Source organism: Durio zibethinus, chromosome 15, assembly GCF_047325235.1.
Source record: "Durio zibethinus cultivar Kanyao isolate XHJ-2024 chromosome 15, ASM4732523v1, whole genome shotgun sequence".
NCBI lineage: Eukaryota > Viridiplantae > Streptophyta > Magnoliopsida > Malvales > Malvaceae > Durio > Durio zibethinus.
Genome location: NC_143176.1, coordinates 18091787 through 18108624, shown reverse-complemented (window position 1 = coordinate 18108624; position 16838 = coordinate 18091787). Strand labels below are relative to the sequence as shown.

Sequence of the window (16838 nt, the reverse complement as noted above, 5' to 3'; positions counted from 1 at the left end):
TATTTCATGCATATCTTATAAAAATATTAAATTTAAAATTATATTTTCATATTTTTTGTTCTAATATAACCTATTAGCTAGAGTTTCTAAAATAAAAAATAGATATCTGAAACGTCAAATTAAGTGAAAATTTTAAAATTTTTTAAAAATTTAATACAGTTTAAAAAATTTATTTTCTATTTAAAATATTATTTAACTCATAAATGATAATAAAAAAATATTATTTTCAATCCAAAATTTTATTTTTTAAAAATATTAAATATCTTTTATTTTTCTTTCTAATATATTTTATAAAATATGTTTTATAAAAAGAAAAAATGGTTTAAATTATATTTTTTTATTTTATACAAATATAAAGCTTTTAACAAAAAAATTCAAATTAGATTTTTTTGGATAGAAAATAAATTTTTGAATAAATTAATAAATCTATTTTTAAAAAATATAAAAAATTTTACATAATATTTTAAAATGATATGGAGTTTTTGTTTTTTTTTTTAAACCAATGTAAAATATTTTACTTAATTTTTTAAAATGATATGTAATTTTTTAAAAAAAATTATTTTAAGATCTTAACTTAATTTTAATTTTTGAAAATCTAGTTTCTATTAAAAATATTATTTTATTGATAACTCACATCATAAAAAACTTTGAAAAGATATATTAAATTATAATATTTTATAAAATATATTTGAAATATATAAAAATTAATTTTTTCTTTTATTATTTTTATTATTTCCTTTTTATTTTTTACTAAATATATTTGAAAAAGAAATATAAAAATATTTAATATTTAATATTTTACAAAATATATAATTTTGGATAGAAAATAATATTTTTTTATTATGATTTATGAGTTAAAAAATATTTCTAGCAGAAATTTTGTTTTTTGTTTTTAAAATTATATTGAATAAAAAAATTGAACATATTTTATGTAATATATGTGAAATATATAAAATTTTGAGAAAGTTTCATTTTTTGTTCTTATACTTTGGAAGAGATTTTGATCTTTCTTCTATCATGTGAGATATCAACTGACGCAAATGATACTTGTTGGCATTTATAGTTAATTTAGATAATTTTATAAATAGAAGAACCAAAATAAAATAATTTGGGATAATTAAAAATTTGATTAAAATTTTTTAAAGATTAAAATTCAAAATAAAAATTAAGTTAAAATTTAGGAGCTAATGATGCTATTAACCTTTTTCTTACGTCAATTACCCATAAAAATTGTAACTACGAGTAATGGAACATTTACATATTTTCATCCGGTGATGTCTTGGATTAAAGTCTCATGAATTTATCTAATTTTATATTTTATGCTCTGATTGATTTGATTTATTTCAATATTTATATGTAGTTCATTAAAATAATTAATTCTAAAATTGAATCACAAGTTTTTTATTAACCTATAAAAATGAAAAGTGAACATCAATATGCTTCTTGTCTTCCTCTTTGATTTTTGTTTTCTTATTTTTCAGTGTATAACAGGGCATAGCTCGAAATAAAAGAAAAATTTATAAATATTAAGATCTCAATCTGAAATTTATTAAATATTATTTTTAAAAAATAATAATATGAATTAATTAAATTAAAATTTTTTATTCTAATTTTCCTTTCCTCCGGTCACCAACCATATAACACATTCTATGCAAACAGGAGAGCAATGTGGCAAACAAATTAGCAATGACCAACATTGCTTTATGCTAAACTTGAAAACAAAAACAGAGTTATTGAGTACCATGCAAGGAGACGAAATGATTTGATAGTTATTTAGTAGCATGCAAGGGACAAAAATGAAATGAATTTGATCAAAAGGAGGCCTAACTGGAAAAATGTAAAATGGTATTGGTACGTTGAGAAACATAAGAAAATGCAAGGACCCCGACGGAAAGAAAAACCTGAAACTGATGGCTGATGGTAGCAGAATAGTTATAATTTAGAAAAATATATGAAACAGACAATGAAACAGGAATTTGGAGGTAGGATTATGCGGTTGAGAAAGCAATGTCAAAAGATAAAGTGATAAAAGTGCCGCCAACCACACTTTTCTCCGTTGCAACCAACCCTACACCCGCCCTCCCCTTTGTTTCCTTTTCTTTGTTTCTGTTCTTAATTTCGTTCTTTTATCTCCTATTTTTGGGCTGCCTGTCAAACTTGTCAGCTACGTATAATTCTAACCATAGAAAAGTGTAAAGATACCCAAAAAAAAAAAAAACACCATCCCCAAAATAAAATTTACAGAAATTTAAGTGTTTTTTTTGGTGCATACAGAAATTTAAGTTTGAACGGTATAGTTGTCTTGTTACGAAGAGATGGCTTGTGTCACGGTCCTCTTACGTCATAAATCTCGTATCTTTAAAAGATTAGAGTTTGATTTGAAATATAAATGTTTATTTTGTTTTAAATTTGAGTTATTTTTTGTAAAACAAAACATCAAGATTTAATAGATCAAATTAAATAACATTTTATAAATTGATATAAATCGAAATATTTGATATCAAAATGAATTTTGTGATATCATCGAAAACGATTAGCTGTCATTAAAATGAGAAAAGATGTAATAAATTTCATTCAATTATTCATACTACCTTGTTGAAATTTCTTTTGAGAGACAATATTGACAGGTCTAACAAGTCAAATCAACAATAACTTAGAGAACCATGACACATTCCTTCCGTCAATCAGGGAGCCGAGAAACTTACAATTTTGGCACTACTAACATTTGCAACTTTCCCGAGCTCAGAAAAAGAAACCAGTTCTTGAGATTAGAACAAGCATATCCTATCTTTATCTTTATCTTCCATAAAAGATGTCTCCCTCTAAAGTTAATGTTGAGTAAAAAATGATTTACTTTATTCAAAAGTGACATATGTAGACAGAATTTTTTGATAGGAGAATAATAATACTTATACCCTTTCTGAATTGATGAATACCCCATAAAAATACACTTAATTGCTCTTGGATCCAACTTTTTCCTATTATAATTGTGACCATGAACAAATGATGTACAACCAAATATCTTAGGTGTGAGGTTATTTATGGTATTAAAGTTATGATAGAATTGTGAGAGTCGTTCCACATGAGTTTTAAATCCAAAGCCCTTGAAGGTAACCTATTTGTAATGTATGTAGCAGTAAGAACAACTTTCTCCCAATAAGATTTGGGTACATTTGCTTAAAAAATGAAGGCTTAGGTTATGGTTAGTAAATGGCTCTTTTTTCTCTTTGCCTATCCATTTTGCTATGGAGTATTAACATAAGATGACTCATAGATAATCCTATCTTTTTTGAAATAGATAGATAGACTCTGGTTGAAATAATTTCTTGCATTATCAGGCCTAAATCTCTTGATTCTTATTCCAAATTAATTTTGGATCATGTTTTGAAAGCTTAAGAATATATTATTCGCATCTGATTTGAATTTAAGTAAAAAAAAAAAAAAACCTAAAAGACCTTGGTTCAAGCATCTATGAATGAAAACAAATCATCTTGCATAAAAAATATTGAGAATTATAGAGGAACCCTAAATGTTACTATGAATCAAGTAAAAGGAAGTAGAACTTCTTTTATTACTAATTAGAAAGGACACACGTCTATATTTTACAAGTTCACAAACATCATATTTATATTTATGTAACATAAAATTATAAATTTAAATACAAAAAAAATATTACAATTTGGTGTCGTGTGCAAGATTAAAAAGATAATATTTCTTATTTTTTTACTTAAAATTATGAAGCTCCAGTTTCATATAAAAAAGTACTAACCAATAAAAAAAAAATAATTTGCACTAAAAAAATAAAGAAAAATAATAACCAAAACGAGCTATCATTAGATACAAACTACCTAGCTTGCCTTTGTATTCAAGCTGCAAAAAAAAAAACCTATGGCTTTGCTTGTCATATACCCATATGTAGTTCTTTTTCAAATTTTTTCTTACGTCTCATTTGCATTTCATCATACTGTTAGGGTACTATATAATCTAATCTTCAATTACATTGTGAGATGCATTTGATTAGTTTTATGGTAATGCAATAAATGAATCATTGGATCTTAGGACAGTTGATTATTTTGAATAAAATAATCAATTATTTTGTCTAAAATTATTTTAGTGTAAAATTAAAATAAAATATATTTTTTAAGTATGGCTTACCTTAAATAAAATACTCATTTTTTTGTTTTTTTTTGTTTTAAATAAAATACTCCTTTATTTGTAAACAATAAAGCGTAAATTATATAAATATACTTTGTAATTAAATACGATTTAAGTTTACCTTTAAAGTTTAAAAAGTGACACCTAATTATAATGGATATATATTCGTGTCAATTTGTTAATTTTTACTAACGTGTTAATGTTTTATCGAATAAGCCCTAGCTTTTTTTTCAATTTTTTTTGTTTGCTATTTCTCAGATTTAAACTTTTTAAAGAATTTTTCTTCTTTTTTCTTCATTATCAATTCTTTTTCTTTCTAAAACTAGGTAAATTGTCTCTCTAAAAACCAGATAAATGAAACTCTCTAAAACCAGATAAATCAGATAAATAGTAATAATTTTGACAGCAACAAAACTATAAATAAACGTCAATGGGCAATTAAATTTTATGTGAAAATAAAGTTTTTGAAGCGACATTTTAGCTTTTGATCATCATTTTCTCAAAGATCACAAAATCTAAGTTTATTTTTCAACTTCTCTTTGTTGTTTGGCATCATTTTTCTATATAATTGAAATTAAAAGATTGGTTTTTGTATTGTTATATCATATGATGCCTAATTACCATCCAAAGGGCTTTTTTGACAAGAACAAGTTTTCTGACACCAAAAAACCCAAACAACGCTCAAATCTCATAACTCGATTATGACACATGAATGATAAATTTCTCCAAAAACCATACCCATAGACCATTTGTCAAAAAAATGATAAAAAGAAGTATAGGATCATCCATCGGCTTAAGTCTTCAAATCGTGATTGATTTTTAATTTTCATGTTAGTACAAAGTTTGAGAGAAAAAGACTCAATCTTATAACAAAGATATAAGAAAAATCAAAAGATGGAGAACTTTTAGATTTAGAGAAAATTTCTTTGATTTTAGAGAGAAAGAATGAGTTGTTACCAAAAAAAATGAAAAAAAATAAAAAATAATGAAAAAGTAATAATTTTAAATAAAAATAATAAAACAAGACATAAAATAATTAAATATTATATTTTAAATTTTTAAAAAGTAAACTCAAATCATGTTTAACTACAAAATATATTTAAATAATTTACCCAAAAGGTCTTCACATTTTTCTAACTAAAATAAAAAACTACTCTACTTATTAACAATATGAAAATTGCCTTAGAAAAGTCCCATGTAATGACACGTTGTTCCGACATCAAAACCATTTTCTAATTTCACCGTCTATTTCAACAGATCAGAACAATGGACCACCGTCGATCCACTTATTAGTATAATATATACCATACCCTAAAAAATATTTCTTTTTCTTTTTTTTTTTTTTTATTATATCTACGTTCCCTCCAAGTTAAAACAGTGGGAAGGAGCAAGAATAAAAAGATAAGTTGAAGGGATAAAAGAACTTCATCAAAGTTTCGGTCTATCAGGTATTATTACCATCCATTTTCATTTCCAAGGAAAAAGACAATTTCCTTTTTTTTTTTTTTTGGTTTCATAAAGTAACTAAATAAAGTGACGATCCATACAAAAGGAACCCTGGATTCAGCCTATTTGGTGATTTAGGATGTGGGTTTTTGTTATATTTTGGTTGCAAATAGTTATAGACTCAAAAAGGGTTTTAGAATTTGTCTTTAGGTTTCACTATCTTTCAATTGTTTATTTCTTTTGTATTTTAATTCAAATGCTATTCTGCATTTCAGCTTGTGGGTTTTTTTTTTTTTTTTCTTTTTCTATATTATTCCATCAAAGATTTGTTTTTAATCTTAAATGTTTGCCTTTTACATGTTCCCTCATGACTTTTGGATAACTATAGCCTTTTCTTTTATGTGATAGTATTAATTTTCTTGTAAAGTACATATTTGAAATTGGTATGGTAATGAAAGATGATGACAATTTTACTTCATTATTGGTGCCAATGTGTCTTTCTGATTTTCTCTTAAGTATGGCTATGAATAGAAAAAATGGAACTGATGCTGCAAAACTTCTACTATCTTGTCTTAATTCTTATGTCTGTTTGGTGGCCGAGGAAATAGAACAAATGGAAATGGAAATGAAAATCAAATGAAAATGGAATCTTGCTGATTTTGTTTTAGTTTCTAGATGATGAAAACATGAATGGTTTTTGTATGAATTCATAATTTGTACTTGGGGAAATTCTCTCACATAGGTCTTTATTTTACAGGAGAAGATGAAAGTCAAGCTGCTACGTATCCTTTCATGAATTACAGTTTTCATGGCTTTTTTTTTTGTTCATTTTCTTGAATCATCTTCCTCTTGTGAAATATTTTCTTACTTGAATTTATTGCAACTTGCACGTTACATCTACATTGGATTCAACAGAAAACTTGATTGGCTTGGATCGTTTCTGAAAATTTCTGATCAACGCTACTTTTGCAATTAGGATATATAATCTATCTTTAAGGACATCAATACAAAGTCTTTTAGGGCATAATGGTTTTTGTGGATTTTGACATGGTTCTTGTTAATCTTGAGCATATACATGATTTATTCCATTGTTTCTTGTATTTCTTGAGTAAATATATGATTTATCCCATTATAGTGGCATTTTTGTGTGGTTTTCGTAATTCTTAAGCATATCTTTGATTTATCCCAAATTGCATTTTTTGGTTCTTCCTCAACCCTTTTTGATTTGAATTTATCATGCACAAAGATGCAATGTCTTTGCCCTTTATTGATATTAGGTGTTTTCTAGATGGTACTAAGGGACATTTATTTCAACTTTTTATGTAAACCTGGACTTGTTTGTGGTCGATATGACATTTGGTTTTTACTAGAAGAAGCAGTTTTCTCTTGACTTATTTTTCTTTCAATATCTGCTTGGCTATGAACAGAGTAAGCTCTCTTTATTACTTTCATCCCATTGTAAATACTACAAATTTTTGTGCTGAACAAAGTTTTTGGTCATTTGGTTCTTTTGCTCATGGTCAATCCTGTTATGCTCTTTGTTGAACATTCCTTTTTTTTTTTTTTTAATGAGGAACCATAATTCTTATCCATATGATGACAGATGGCATGCTGTTGCTTCATGGACGTGGGATGCCCAAGATGAAACATGTGGAATTTGTAGGATGGCCTTTGATGGTTGCTGTTCTGACTGTAAACTCCCTGGTGATGATTGCCCATTGAGTAAGTCTGTCCTTAGAGTTGTCATGTTTGGCAATACTTTTACGATAGTTTCTCATGTTCTTGAGTCATTATTTAGTTCCTGAAAGGAGTTTAATTGTGGTGCCGTGCATATTAACTGTTCTTACCTTTCAGTTTAACTGGACATGTCTCCCATTCCTTTTCTTTTCTGTTTTTTTGTTGGACAATTACGAGGACAGTGCTAATAAAATTTGCTAAATAGCATTCATGTGAAAAGAAAAATCTCTTTGAAATCCCAATAATATATGATCTAAAGTCAATTTAGACATGGATTACTGTTATAATTTCACTGATGTTTATTTTTTAGGAAGTACCTCTATTTTTTATATGATTGTAGCACTTGTTTCCATCAAAAGAAAGATATACTGGTTTGAGAATTTAGACATGGATTCAAGAGTAGACAACCAATGGGGGAATTTGCTCATAGTTGATTACATAATGCAGAACATTACCATTTTATTAGACTCTTAACTACCAAATTTGTGTATTCCTTGGAAGTGTGTGGAGTTGAGGATCATGATCTTGTTCTCCCTTTTTTGTTTTTATTGATCAACAACTTATGTACTTTTCGGTGGTGAAGCCTCTAACATGTATAGCATTAATGTAAAATATAAAGTTGAAGGATTATGCAAAATATGGTTATTTTATACTCTTTGCAAATCTGTGGAAAGAGAAAATCTTGTCCATAATCAATCCAGTGCAACCCATAGACACATTTCCATATTGTACATTTTTTTTAATGTCACATTTTTGACATGATTGTCACAAATTCAGGATATATTATCTTGCCAGTTGTGTGTAGGGTTGGCATCGGGGCGGGTTTTGCTCGCCCCGAACCCGACCCGACTTTATCATCAATAAACCCGACCCCCGACCCGACCCGACCCGAAAATTTTTTTATTTTTTCATACCCGACCCCGACCCGATATTATATAATCCGTACTCGATCCAACCCGACCCGACCCGAAATTAATAAAAATATTATTTTTTAAATATAAATATTTAAAAATATTATTATATAAATATATATAAATAATTAAAAAATTAATTAAAAAATAATTTTTTAAATAATATTGGGTCGGGTATGCCTAAAACCCGACCCCGATTATTTCCTAACATTACCCGACCCGACCCGAAACCCAAAATTCAAAAAAAAAAACCCGACCTCATAGGGTCGGGTCAGGTCGGGTCGGAACCTGCCGGGGTCGGGTTGAATTCCCATCCCTAGTTGTGTGTCATAAAGCTTGCATGATTTGGCAGAAGAAAATTGCACTTGAACTTTGGGGATCCTCATTTCTGTTTTAAGCTGATATCTATTTTTCATGCTATGTATATTTCTTTATTTCTTATACAGTTTCTTTGTTTCTTATGCAGTTTCTTTGTTCACTAAATTTTAGTTTGCAAAATTTACAACTTCCACTATGAATTTTATATAAAGAGAGATGATTGCAGAAATACCAAACAAGTATTTACAAATATAATGCATAATTTTCTCTAACGATTCAAATCCACACCTCCTCAATTGTCTTCATTTCTTTCTCAATTATTGCTTTTTTTTTTCTTGTTTCTTTTGTGTGTATTTGGAATCCATCATCTTTGTTATCATCAACATTTGCTTTCTTTGTCTATCCATTTCTTTAATGAAACTTAATGATGTTTATTTGTTGTTCTTTTGCAGTTTGGGGCGCTTGTAATCATGCTTTCCATCTTCATTGCATCTTGAAATGGGTGAATTCACAGACTTCTCAAGCACATTGTCCCATGTGCCGTAGAGAGTGGCAGTTCAAAGGATAATCAGTTAATAAAATTTTAACCATTTTTGGTAGTCTGCTCATGTCTTAGAATACATCCTTTTAACTATTCTCATTTTGATCTACGTGTACTCTAGAATCACCAGATTTGAATTTTGCTATCGTGCTTTATTTAAAGTGGACCATGGTTTGGGTATCTGCCATTATACACACTCCTCTCAGAAGAAATAGTTGTCACTAAGAATTTTAAGGGTCCATTTGGGAGCTTGATTGGAGGGTTCCCACCGTGCCGGAGGGTGTGTTTTATGGCTGGACCCCCTCCAATCAGGCTCCTACATGTATTGTTAGTCTCTAGTTTTGCCTTGTTTGTAGAACGGTCTTTCTCCATGTGATGATTTTGTGTGCTTAAAGAAAGGTTCTAGTCTTGAGGTCAGCCTTTAACTCATATCCAAAGCAGTGATCTTTCTATTCTATTTTGTGGTTAATGATATTTGCTTCTTCTGGCTAACTGCAGAAAGGTAGTCTTCCTCATTTATTTGTTTATAGACCGGAGAGTCTAGGGTTCTGGTTTTGACAGTATGTGCCCATTTCTCTTTCTCTCTCCGAAAACGAACGGAGTTCTATAACAAATTTAGCTACATGGGAAACCAATTCAAGTTTAGACAAAAGATCAAAGTTTCTTCTCATTAAGATTAATTTCCATAACAATGTTTAACTCTTACATGAGGACTGCAATGCTGAATGCTGATTGAAAACATGAGGGTAGACTAAAACTGTACTTTTTGAAAAGATGAATATAATACATGTCCTGCTCATCAAATCAACGGAGGAACATAATAGCTGTATATACATTTTTGGTGAATAAAACAGAATAAATTCTACACTCTAGAGCACATCCTTGGTAATGAATCAGGTTGAACTATGCTTGGGCTATTTTAAATAGCTCTTGCCACTTTTCTGGATCGGTTCCTGGACCTTCCCCCTGCAAAATAAATTTTGATGTAGCAAAACAGAGCAACTTCTCAAGCCCGGTTGAAAGTAAAATTTAAAGACTATGATCTTTCATAAAAGTTAATGCAAGAATATTATGCACTACTCTAATATGCAAGCAAGGATGAAGAGGAAAAAGAAAATGATAGAACGCATTTTTAGTAGAGCATATGTTCTCTCTAAAAGTTTCAGATAATATTACAAGATTAGACAATTGAAGTCTAAAATTCTTAATAATTCAAGCGCACGGGTCTGATAAAAATCAGCCAGCAATTACTTTGGCCTCTCTGAAGTTGGCATAACAAAGAATTTCCATTTTGTCAAATAATTCTAATACTTTAAAAACAGTAAACCGTGGTAAATTTAGATGAGATATTTACAGAGTCAAATGTTTTTAAAAAAAATACTTCATTGCAGCATCATTAACTCTAGTCATTTGCCATCCTTCGATAATCACGCAGCTTTAATGATCTATGTTCTTATTGCATCATGTTTCAGTTTTAGAAAAGCTAAAATGTAACGATGCTTGTGTGGAATGCCTGCATTTACACTAAACCTCTTGGACCAAATTTGAGTACTTACCTTAACTGAGTTGATCTCATAAATTTTGCCTTCTGTAAATTCTATGTCCATTGCTTGTATGCAAGCTTCAGCAACCACAAGCCTGCTGACCTCTCCAACCAGTTTATCTCCTGTGTCGTTTTCAAAGAAAAACAAAGAAATGTTAATAAAACGGACAGCTTATAAGTTATAATGTACTTAACCATTTGTAAATGAATCTGTCTCCAAAGCTTTTGCATGACTTAAAATGTCCTCATCAAGAGAAGAGCCTGTCATAGCAATTTCACTGTCAAAATTATTGGTTTTTTTGTTTATTACTGTTAATAACTCTGAAAGACCAACCTAACTCTTGGTCCAATTTACTGTGAAAACTTTTTTACAGTTTGACCCATTGGGAAAGCCTTTTTAACATACCTTGACCCATGAAAACTTTTTTACTTTCTATAATTGCAGATGAAATACGTTTGACAGCTTAATACAAAAAATTTTACAAATTGTCCAATCGGAAAACCTAATTTAACATACCTTGACCAATGAGAACTGCCCGGCATTGCCCAGCAGTGGCTTTAAGCAAAGTATTAAGGTCATATGATGTGTAAGGTCCATCTGTCAATCTACCAGGTCTGTATACAAACAAGTATAGTTTGAAAAACCATTGAAGAATATGCAACAGCATAAAGCATATTGATGCGCACTGTCATACTATCAAGAGATAAAAACATTAATATCAGCCACTTACCTGATAATGGTAAATGGAAGGCCAGAATCACAAAGAAAATCTTCCCCTTTCTTTTTATAGTTGAGAACTCCAAATAGGTTCATAATGCTGCCAAAATAATATAAAATATAAAGTTGATAAGAAGTTTTTGCTGCAAACCAATCACCCCTCGTATATTTTGTAGCAAAAAGTAGTACTAATAGGTGTACAGCAAGAACCCCACAATCAATAGTTTGATACCAAATTAAGTCATACAATCAGTTGAAATGGATTTTGTGATTATTGTATCTTACTTTTATATTCCTTTCCATTTTTCTGACCCTTTTTTGCAGGTGGGGGAAAGGGGAGGGGAGGGCATGACAAGCTTTTTCAAAAATATCATTCATACAGTCGAAATAATAATGCATGTGAAGTTTGAAACCACAAGAAAAGATATGTAACCCATTAATGAAAAAACCATCTCATGACAGTCATGTTTCATTATTTGGATTGGTAACTAAATAATAAGACACAATAGTGTTGATGTCATAATTGTAACTGTAATTGTAATTATAGGGATTACGTTATGATTATTACATTATCAACTAGCAAGCTGAAAAACAAATATATAAATAGCCAAGTACGTGCTTCAAGTTTTGATGATTGGGCAGAAAAAAGTTACATCTATATACTGTACTATTTAGCTAAAGGTGCTTAACATGTTCATACTGACTGCTGAAAAGGGTGTCATTAAAGTTCTGAATGCAGAAGACCTCAGTGCAGATTATCTATGAAGGATAATATGCTTTATTATGTGGCAGAACTAAGTTTTGATTCACTGAATGAAAAGTTCATTTCTTATAATTACAAACGGAAAAAAGACATATCCAGACAATCTGTAAAAATCATAATGCTAACAGAGAGACACAGTGGCAAGTCATCATGATCTTATAATTTACAAATCCAAAAGATTTTCCAAATAATTACTCTTCTTACCTCCATGGTAGTTCATTGAACTTGGTTACGCCAACTGATGAAACAAGAACTACTCTCTTCAGTGACAAAGGCAATGCAGATACAAGATTCCTTACACCCTCCCAATCTTCAAAGACTACAACATGGTCAAAACCTGTGTCTCTATGTGTGCTTGTGCATGGCTGTTCATGTATGTATGAGTCAATGTAGAGAGAGAGGGAGAGAGAGAAAGAGACAGGATTGTAAGCTTGCCGAGTGTACTTTTTAAGTTATTGATAGAGTAATGTTTGATAATTTTAATGACTTTAAAATAAATAAATTAGTTTAGATATTATTTGCATAAAAATCATCGAATATTATATTTAAAGTTTTATAATATTATGAAAATAAAAGAAATCATCATGCAAGCCAATAATTTTACAAAAAGCAACTTAAAAGTTAAGTGGCATATGAAAAGTACATATATTGGTACATTGGTTGTTGTAATCATAATTAGTAAATGTTTCCTTAAAAAAGTAGAGTAGGATTAAAAATTTTATACGTTTAATAAATTGAAATATATTCAAAAATTAAGTCAAGAGTTTGGAAAACTCAATTGCCAATAAAAAAAGTTTCAAAAACTTAAGGGGGGCAAATGAATAAACTAAAAAATTGATGAAAAAACTTAGTAGGGCTAGGACATAAGTACGGAAAAGCCAAGGGTGGTCATGCCTCCCTAGATCCTCCCTAGATAAAGAGATATGATGAATATTGAAAGGACAAAAGCTGGTCATCAACAACTCCAAGTACAGAGAACGAATAAGTTAATGCAGAAATAGTAAGACATCTACCAAGTTTGATGATTATGTTTATCATTCATTACTAAGCAAGTAATATTCCATGGACAAAGGCCAAAGTAGAATGTTGATAACAATATATTGAATTTAGTTCTATATTAAAGTAATTTCTGACCTACTCTTTCAGGTGTATTATCACCATCCCATCTCTTGGAAGGAAATGCAGTTGTTCCAGTACAACAAATCACATGTGTAACCCCCTATACACAAATTGTGAAAGATTAATACATTTGAAAATTCTGAACTGTAAGAGGTATTAATGCAACCTAAAAAAGTCATTTAACTAGAAAATAAAAGGAAAAAAGAAAAACATTTGCTAGATAAATACGAAGCACAAACCTCAAATATAGATGGATCTAGATCTGCTGGGTTTCGAGTGTCCCCTTTAAAAATCTATCAAGTTTTAAAATCTCTTTATATTAAAATTTTATATCCTGAAGAAAGATAAAAAGTTTAAAGCAAGAATACTGTTTACTACATAAAATCAATAAAAATGTTAGGAAATAATCAATGAGCATGGATGATTCATGAATCAGATGACAGTTCCACCTGTAGTTTGTCTTCATCTTGGTTGCCAAACAGAGAAGTAGCTTTCTGAGGATCTCTTAATAGTAAGCGTGATTTGATGTTCCGGTTCAGCAAAGATGCCACTACCAACTGCCCTGAAAAGGAGAGCAACTAGTTGATATTATGAATAACAAGTAAAGTTTGACATTGATCACAAGTATAACCATTGGGTCACTTTGTCATGAGTGCACTAAGCCAAAGAAGTATAAATCCATGCATGCTTGTCTCATTACTTACTTTTGTTTTCATGTTTTTGTTACTTATTCTCTCTTTGGTTGGATTGTAGACAGAGGAGCAACAAACCATTTAAGTCAAGATCAAGTAGAATTTGTAAATGACAAGACGAGACTATATATCATACTCAAAGAGGAAGGCCTTCCGCATCTCCAAAATTTGTTGAGAAGCTGCTTTAACCAAGTGATTACCTCAAGACTCTTAGGTTAGCTGCTTTAATAACATCTAAGCCAAGATTCATAGAGGGGAAGAATGTGTTATATTTGCTTTGGCATTGTTGAGGAAGTGACTTATTGAATCCCTACTTCATCAATAAACGAGCAGGTGTAGATCTAGAATCTACATTGTACCCTTTGTGAGTTAGATCTATGTCATGAAATGGATACTCAATGTTGCTACTTTAGCATTTACCTAAAGTTCACAATTTACTCCATTTTTAAAAGCATCATTAATTACAGCGACCTGAAATCGGGTTTAGCGAAAAAATACTTGATACTAGAAAGACTATTTAATACCACATTCTCGCATTGTAAATCATTGAATGAGAAATATGAACTAATTGTTTACAAATATAGCTATATGACATTATTATATATGAGGATTATGAGATAACTAGCTTGGGGACATGATGATACTATCTATATGGGTTACTTAGAATTGAAACAAGAATTTTAGACTATTTACCAGCCAAGGTGAAGTATTTTTGTTTATCTATATTTACCAGAAAATGTTATGGGCATATGCTTTAATTGATTATGGAATGTGCAATAAAATCAATAGGCGTCTTATATCCTTAGCAACTAACATAAAAAACAAAATTCTCCATTATTACTTTCTACGGTTATTAGTGCATGGTGAAAAAAAAACAACAGCCTAATTGAATTCAATAAAAGAACTAAAAGCCTTCCTCTAAAAATAACAAGAAACATGCCATCTAAGCCAAATACTCAGTTTAATAAATAAATTCACAAGTGACAGCTCCAAATAAGCAATACAGTAGAACTATACAAATGGAAAACCAGAAGGGAAAGAAAAAGAGAAAGAAATCTTACCTACGCCGCCGGAGGCGCCAACGACAAGAACAAGCTTAGAGGAAGAAGGAAGAATTGTTTGGGAATGATGGGTGGTATCTGAATATGTCGATTGGATTACTTCTTCTTTGAGAGCGTTCACAAATAGACCTCTAAAGCCTGAGTTTTTCCTGGAGAAGTCAAATCCATGACAATGATTCAGCTGTGGAAGAGCCAAAAGTGAGATTCTTTCAAATGGTTTTGAGGATTTCTCCAGATGGAATTCGAATGTGAAGGGGAGTTTGGTAGCCATGAAAATGATTAAAAAAATGCCAATTAAAATAGTAAAAAAAGAGAGCACCGTTTGTGGCGGTTATATTTCCGTTGGCGATTCCTAATTACTAAAATGTCCCCAATATTATTAGTAAATTTTTAATAAAATCCTGGAATGGTCAAATGACTTCAGTTGATGTTTTAGGGTTGTAGATCCCAAAAATTTATGGGTATAATATTTTTTATAATTAAATAAGTATAAGAATAAAAGGTTCAAATATAAATTAAAAATTAAAAATTTTGGATTGTTTCTTTCTATTTTAATTAAAATTTATTTTTTATATAAAAATCACAACTTGAAAAAAAGTTGCATATACTAATATTTAAAATTAAAATTAAAATTTATTATATTTAAAATTAAAATTAAAATTTATTAAATATTATTTAATAATTACATGAGTTAAACTTCAAGTTCAATAAATTTTATTTTTATATTGAATCTTTTCATCTTTAGCTGTCTACCTTTGTCAAGTATGTAATATGTAGTTTTTAAATTTTATTAAAGGTGTTAAAATATTATCACTTATTTTATTTACTTTTATATACATTTATTAATTTTTTAAAATAAATTTAATGAGATATATGATAATTTTAATTTTATTACAAAAATTTTAAATTTTGATTGAAATAATTTTTTTAAAAAAATAAATAAGAAGGACTGATAAGTGCAGGCACCAAATTTGTCTAAGATTTTAATTGGGTCTTGATTTAGAATTCGTCAGATTTATCGAGTTTTTGAGCTGAAGTCTAGTTTTGATTTAATTGAGCCCAAGGTCCAATTTCATTTTTTAGAACCAAGCTTATTATTTTTACTTTTATTGTATTTTTAATTTAAAAATACAGTAATATTAAGTAATAATAATAATAATAATAAAATATTAAAAATATACAAGAAAAACAAAACACAATAAAAAAAAGGTAGAGGGCTAGTGCCAGTGGGTGCTATCAATTACACCACTAGCCACCCATCCCTGTGCCCTTATGCAATTCATTGCTTTCCTTGCCTAAATCCCCTGAGACCTGTACACCATGCCCCTAGCAGTCATCTACCCATACCTTAAACCTCCACTTTAGCACCACCAATTTACCTAGAGCCTTATGGTGCTACCCTCTATACCTTAACCCAAATTCACCAATCTTTCTGTTCAACAGCCAAACCTATGTCCTAGAAACCACCTACCTAGGTAGAGTGCCACGATTGAATCTCTACAAATAGAGCTTCGTGATGGTTAACCAAGGAGGCACTTTAAAAAAAATCACCATAAAAAAAAAGATCCAAAAACCTTGCCCCGATACCCAATCAAAAAAAGCACAAAGAAAAAAACTTTGCCAAAAAAGAAAACAAAACTAAAAAAAATCATTGTATAAAAAAAAAAAGAGAGCAAGAAATAAGGAGGAAGCAAAAAAAAAGGAACATAGTGCTTCTAGTGAGGGAACCTAGTGTTGAATTCACAAAAGCAAAAAAAATCAAGATCCACCACAAAAAAAGTTTTTGGCTGAAAGTTAAAGAGTATATCTAAGTCATTTGGGACTTTTTTTGGTG

At 29.6% G+C, this 16838-nt stretch overlaps 2 protein-coding genes across 5 annotated transcripts in view; one reads left to right on the top strand and one right to left on the bottom strand.

Annotated features, from left to right (window-relative positions):
• The window catches only part of LOC111302417 (uncharacterized), a 37327-nt gene extending 27727 nt beyond the window's left edge, over positions 1–9600 (top strand). The window contains exons 2-5 of the mRNA XM_089744244.1: positions 5568–5603; positions 6359–6383; positions 7205–7323; positions 9020–9600. Of these exons, the coding sequence (XP_089600370.1) occupies positions 5568–5603; positions 6359–6383; positions 7205–7323; positions 9020–9135 (296 nt within the window). The 3' untranslated portion in view covers positions 9136–9600. The remainder of the gene's footprint in view (positions 1–5567; positions 5604–6358; positions 6384–7204; positions 7324–9019) is intronic.
• Positions 9601–9749: 149 nt separating this feature from the next.
• Positions 9750–15302, bottom strand: LOC111301166 (uncharacterized protein At5g02240-like). Of its 4 annotated transcripts, XM_089744655.1 has the most exons (10): positions 15005–15302; positions 13701–13813; positions 13491–13544; positions 13271–13351; positions 12337–12497; positions 11383–11469; positions 11169–11266; positions 10665–10774; positions 9996–10074; positions 9750–9948 (listed from the first exon to the last, which is right to left on the bottom strand). In XM_089744655.1, exons 1-9 carry the CDS (start codon positions 15273–15275, stop codon positions 10012–10014), a joined length of 1038 nt encoding a protein of 345 aa, XP_089600781.1. In that variant the 5' UTR covers positions 15276–15302; the 3' UTR covers positions 9750–9948; positions 9996–10011. The 4 variants fall into 4 exon arrangements, with proteins under 4 accessions (XP_089600781.1, XP_022752371.2, XP_022752373.2 ...); XM_022896636.2 differs by having other exon boundaries at positions 9750–10074; positions 12337–12451; positions 13267–13351; XM_022896638.2 differs by having other exon boundaries at positions 9750–10074; positions 12337–12442; positions 13267–13351.
• Between the last annotated feature and the right edge of the window lie 1536 nt (positions 15303–16838).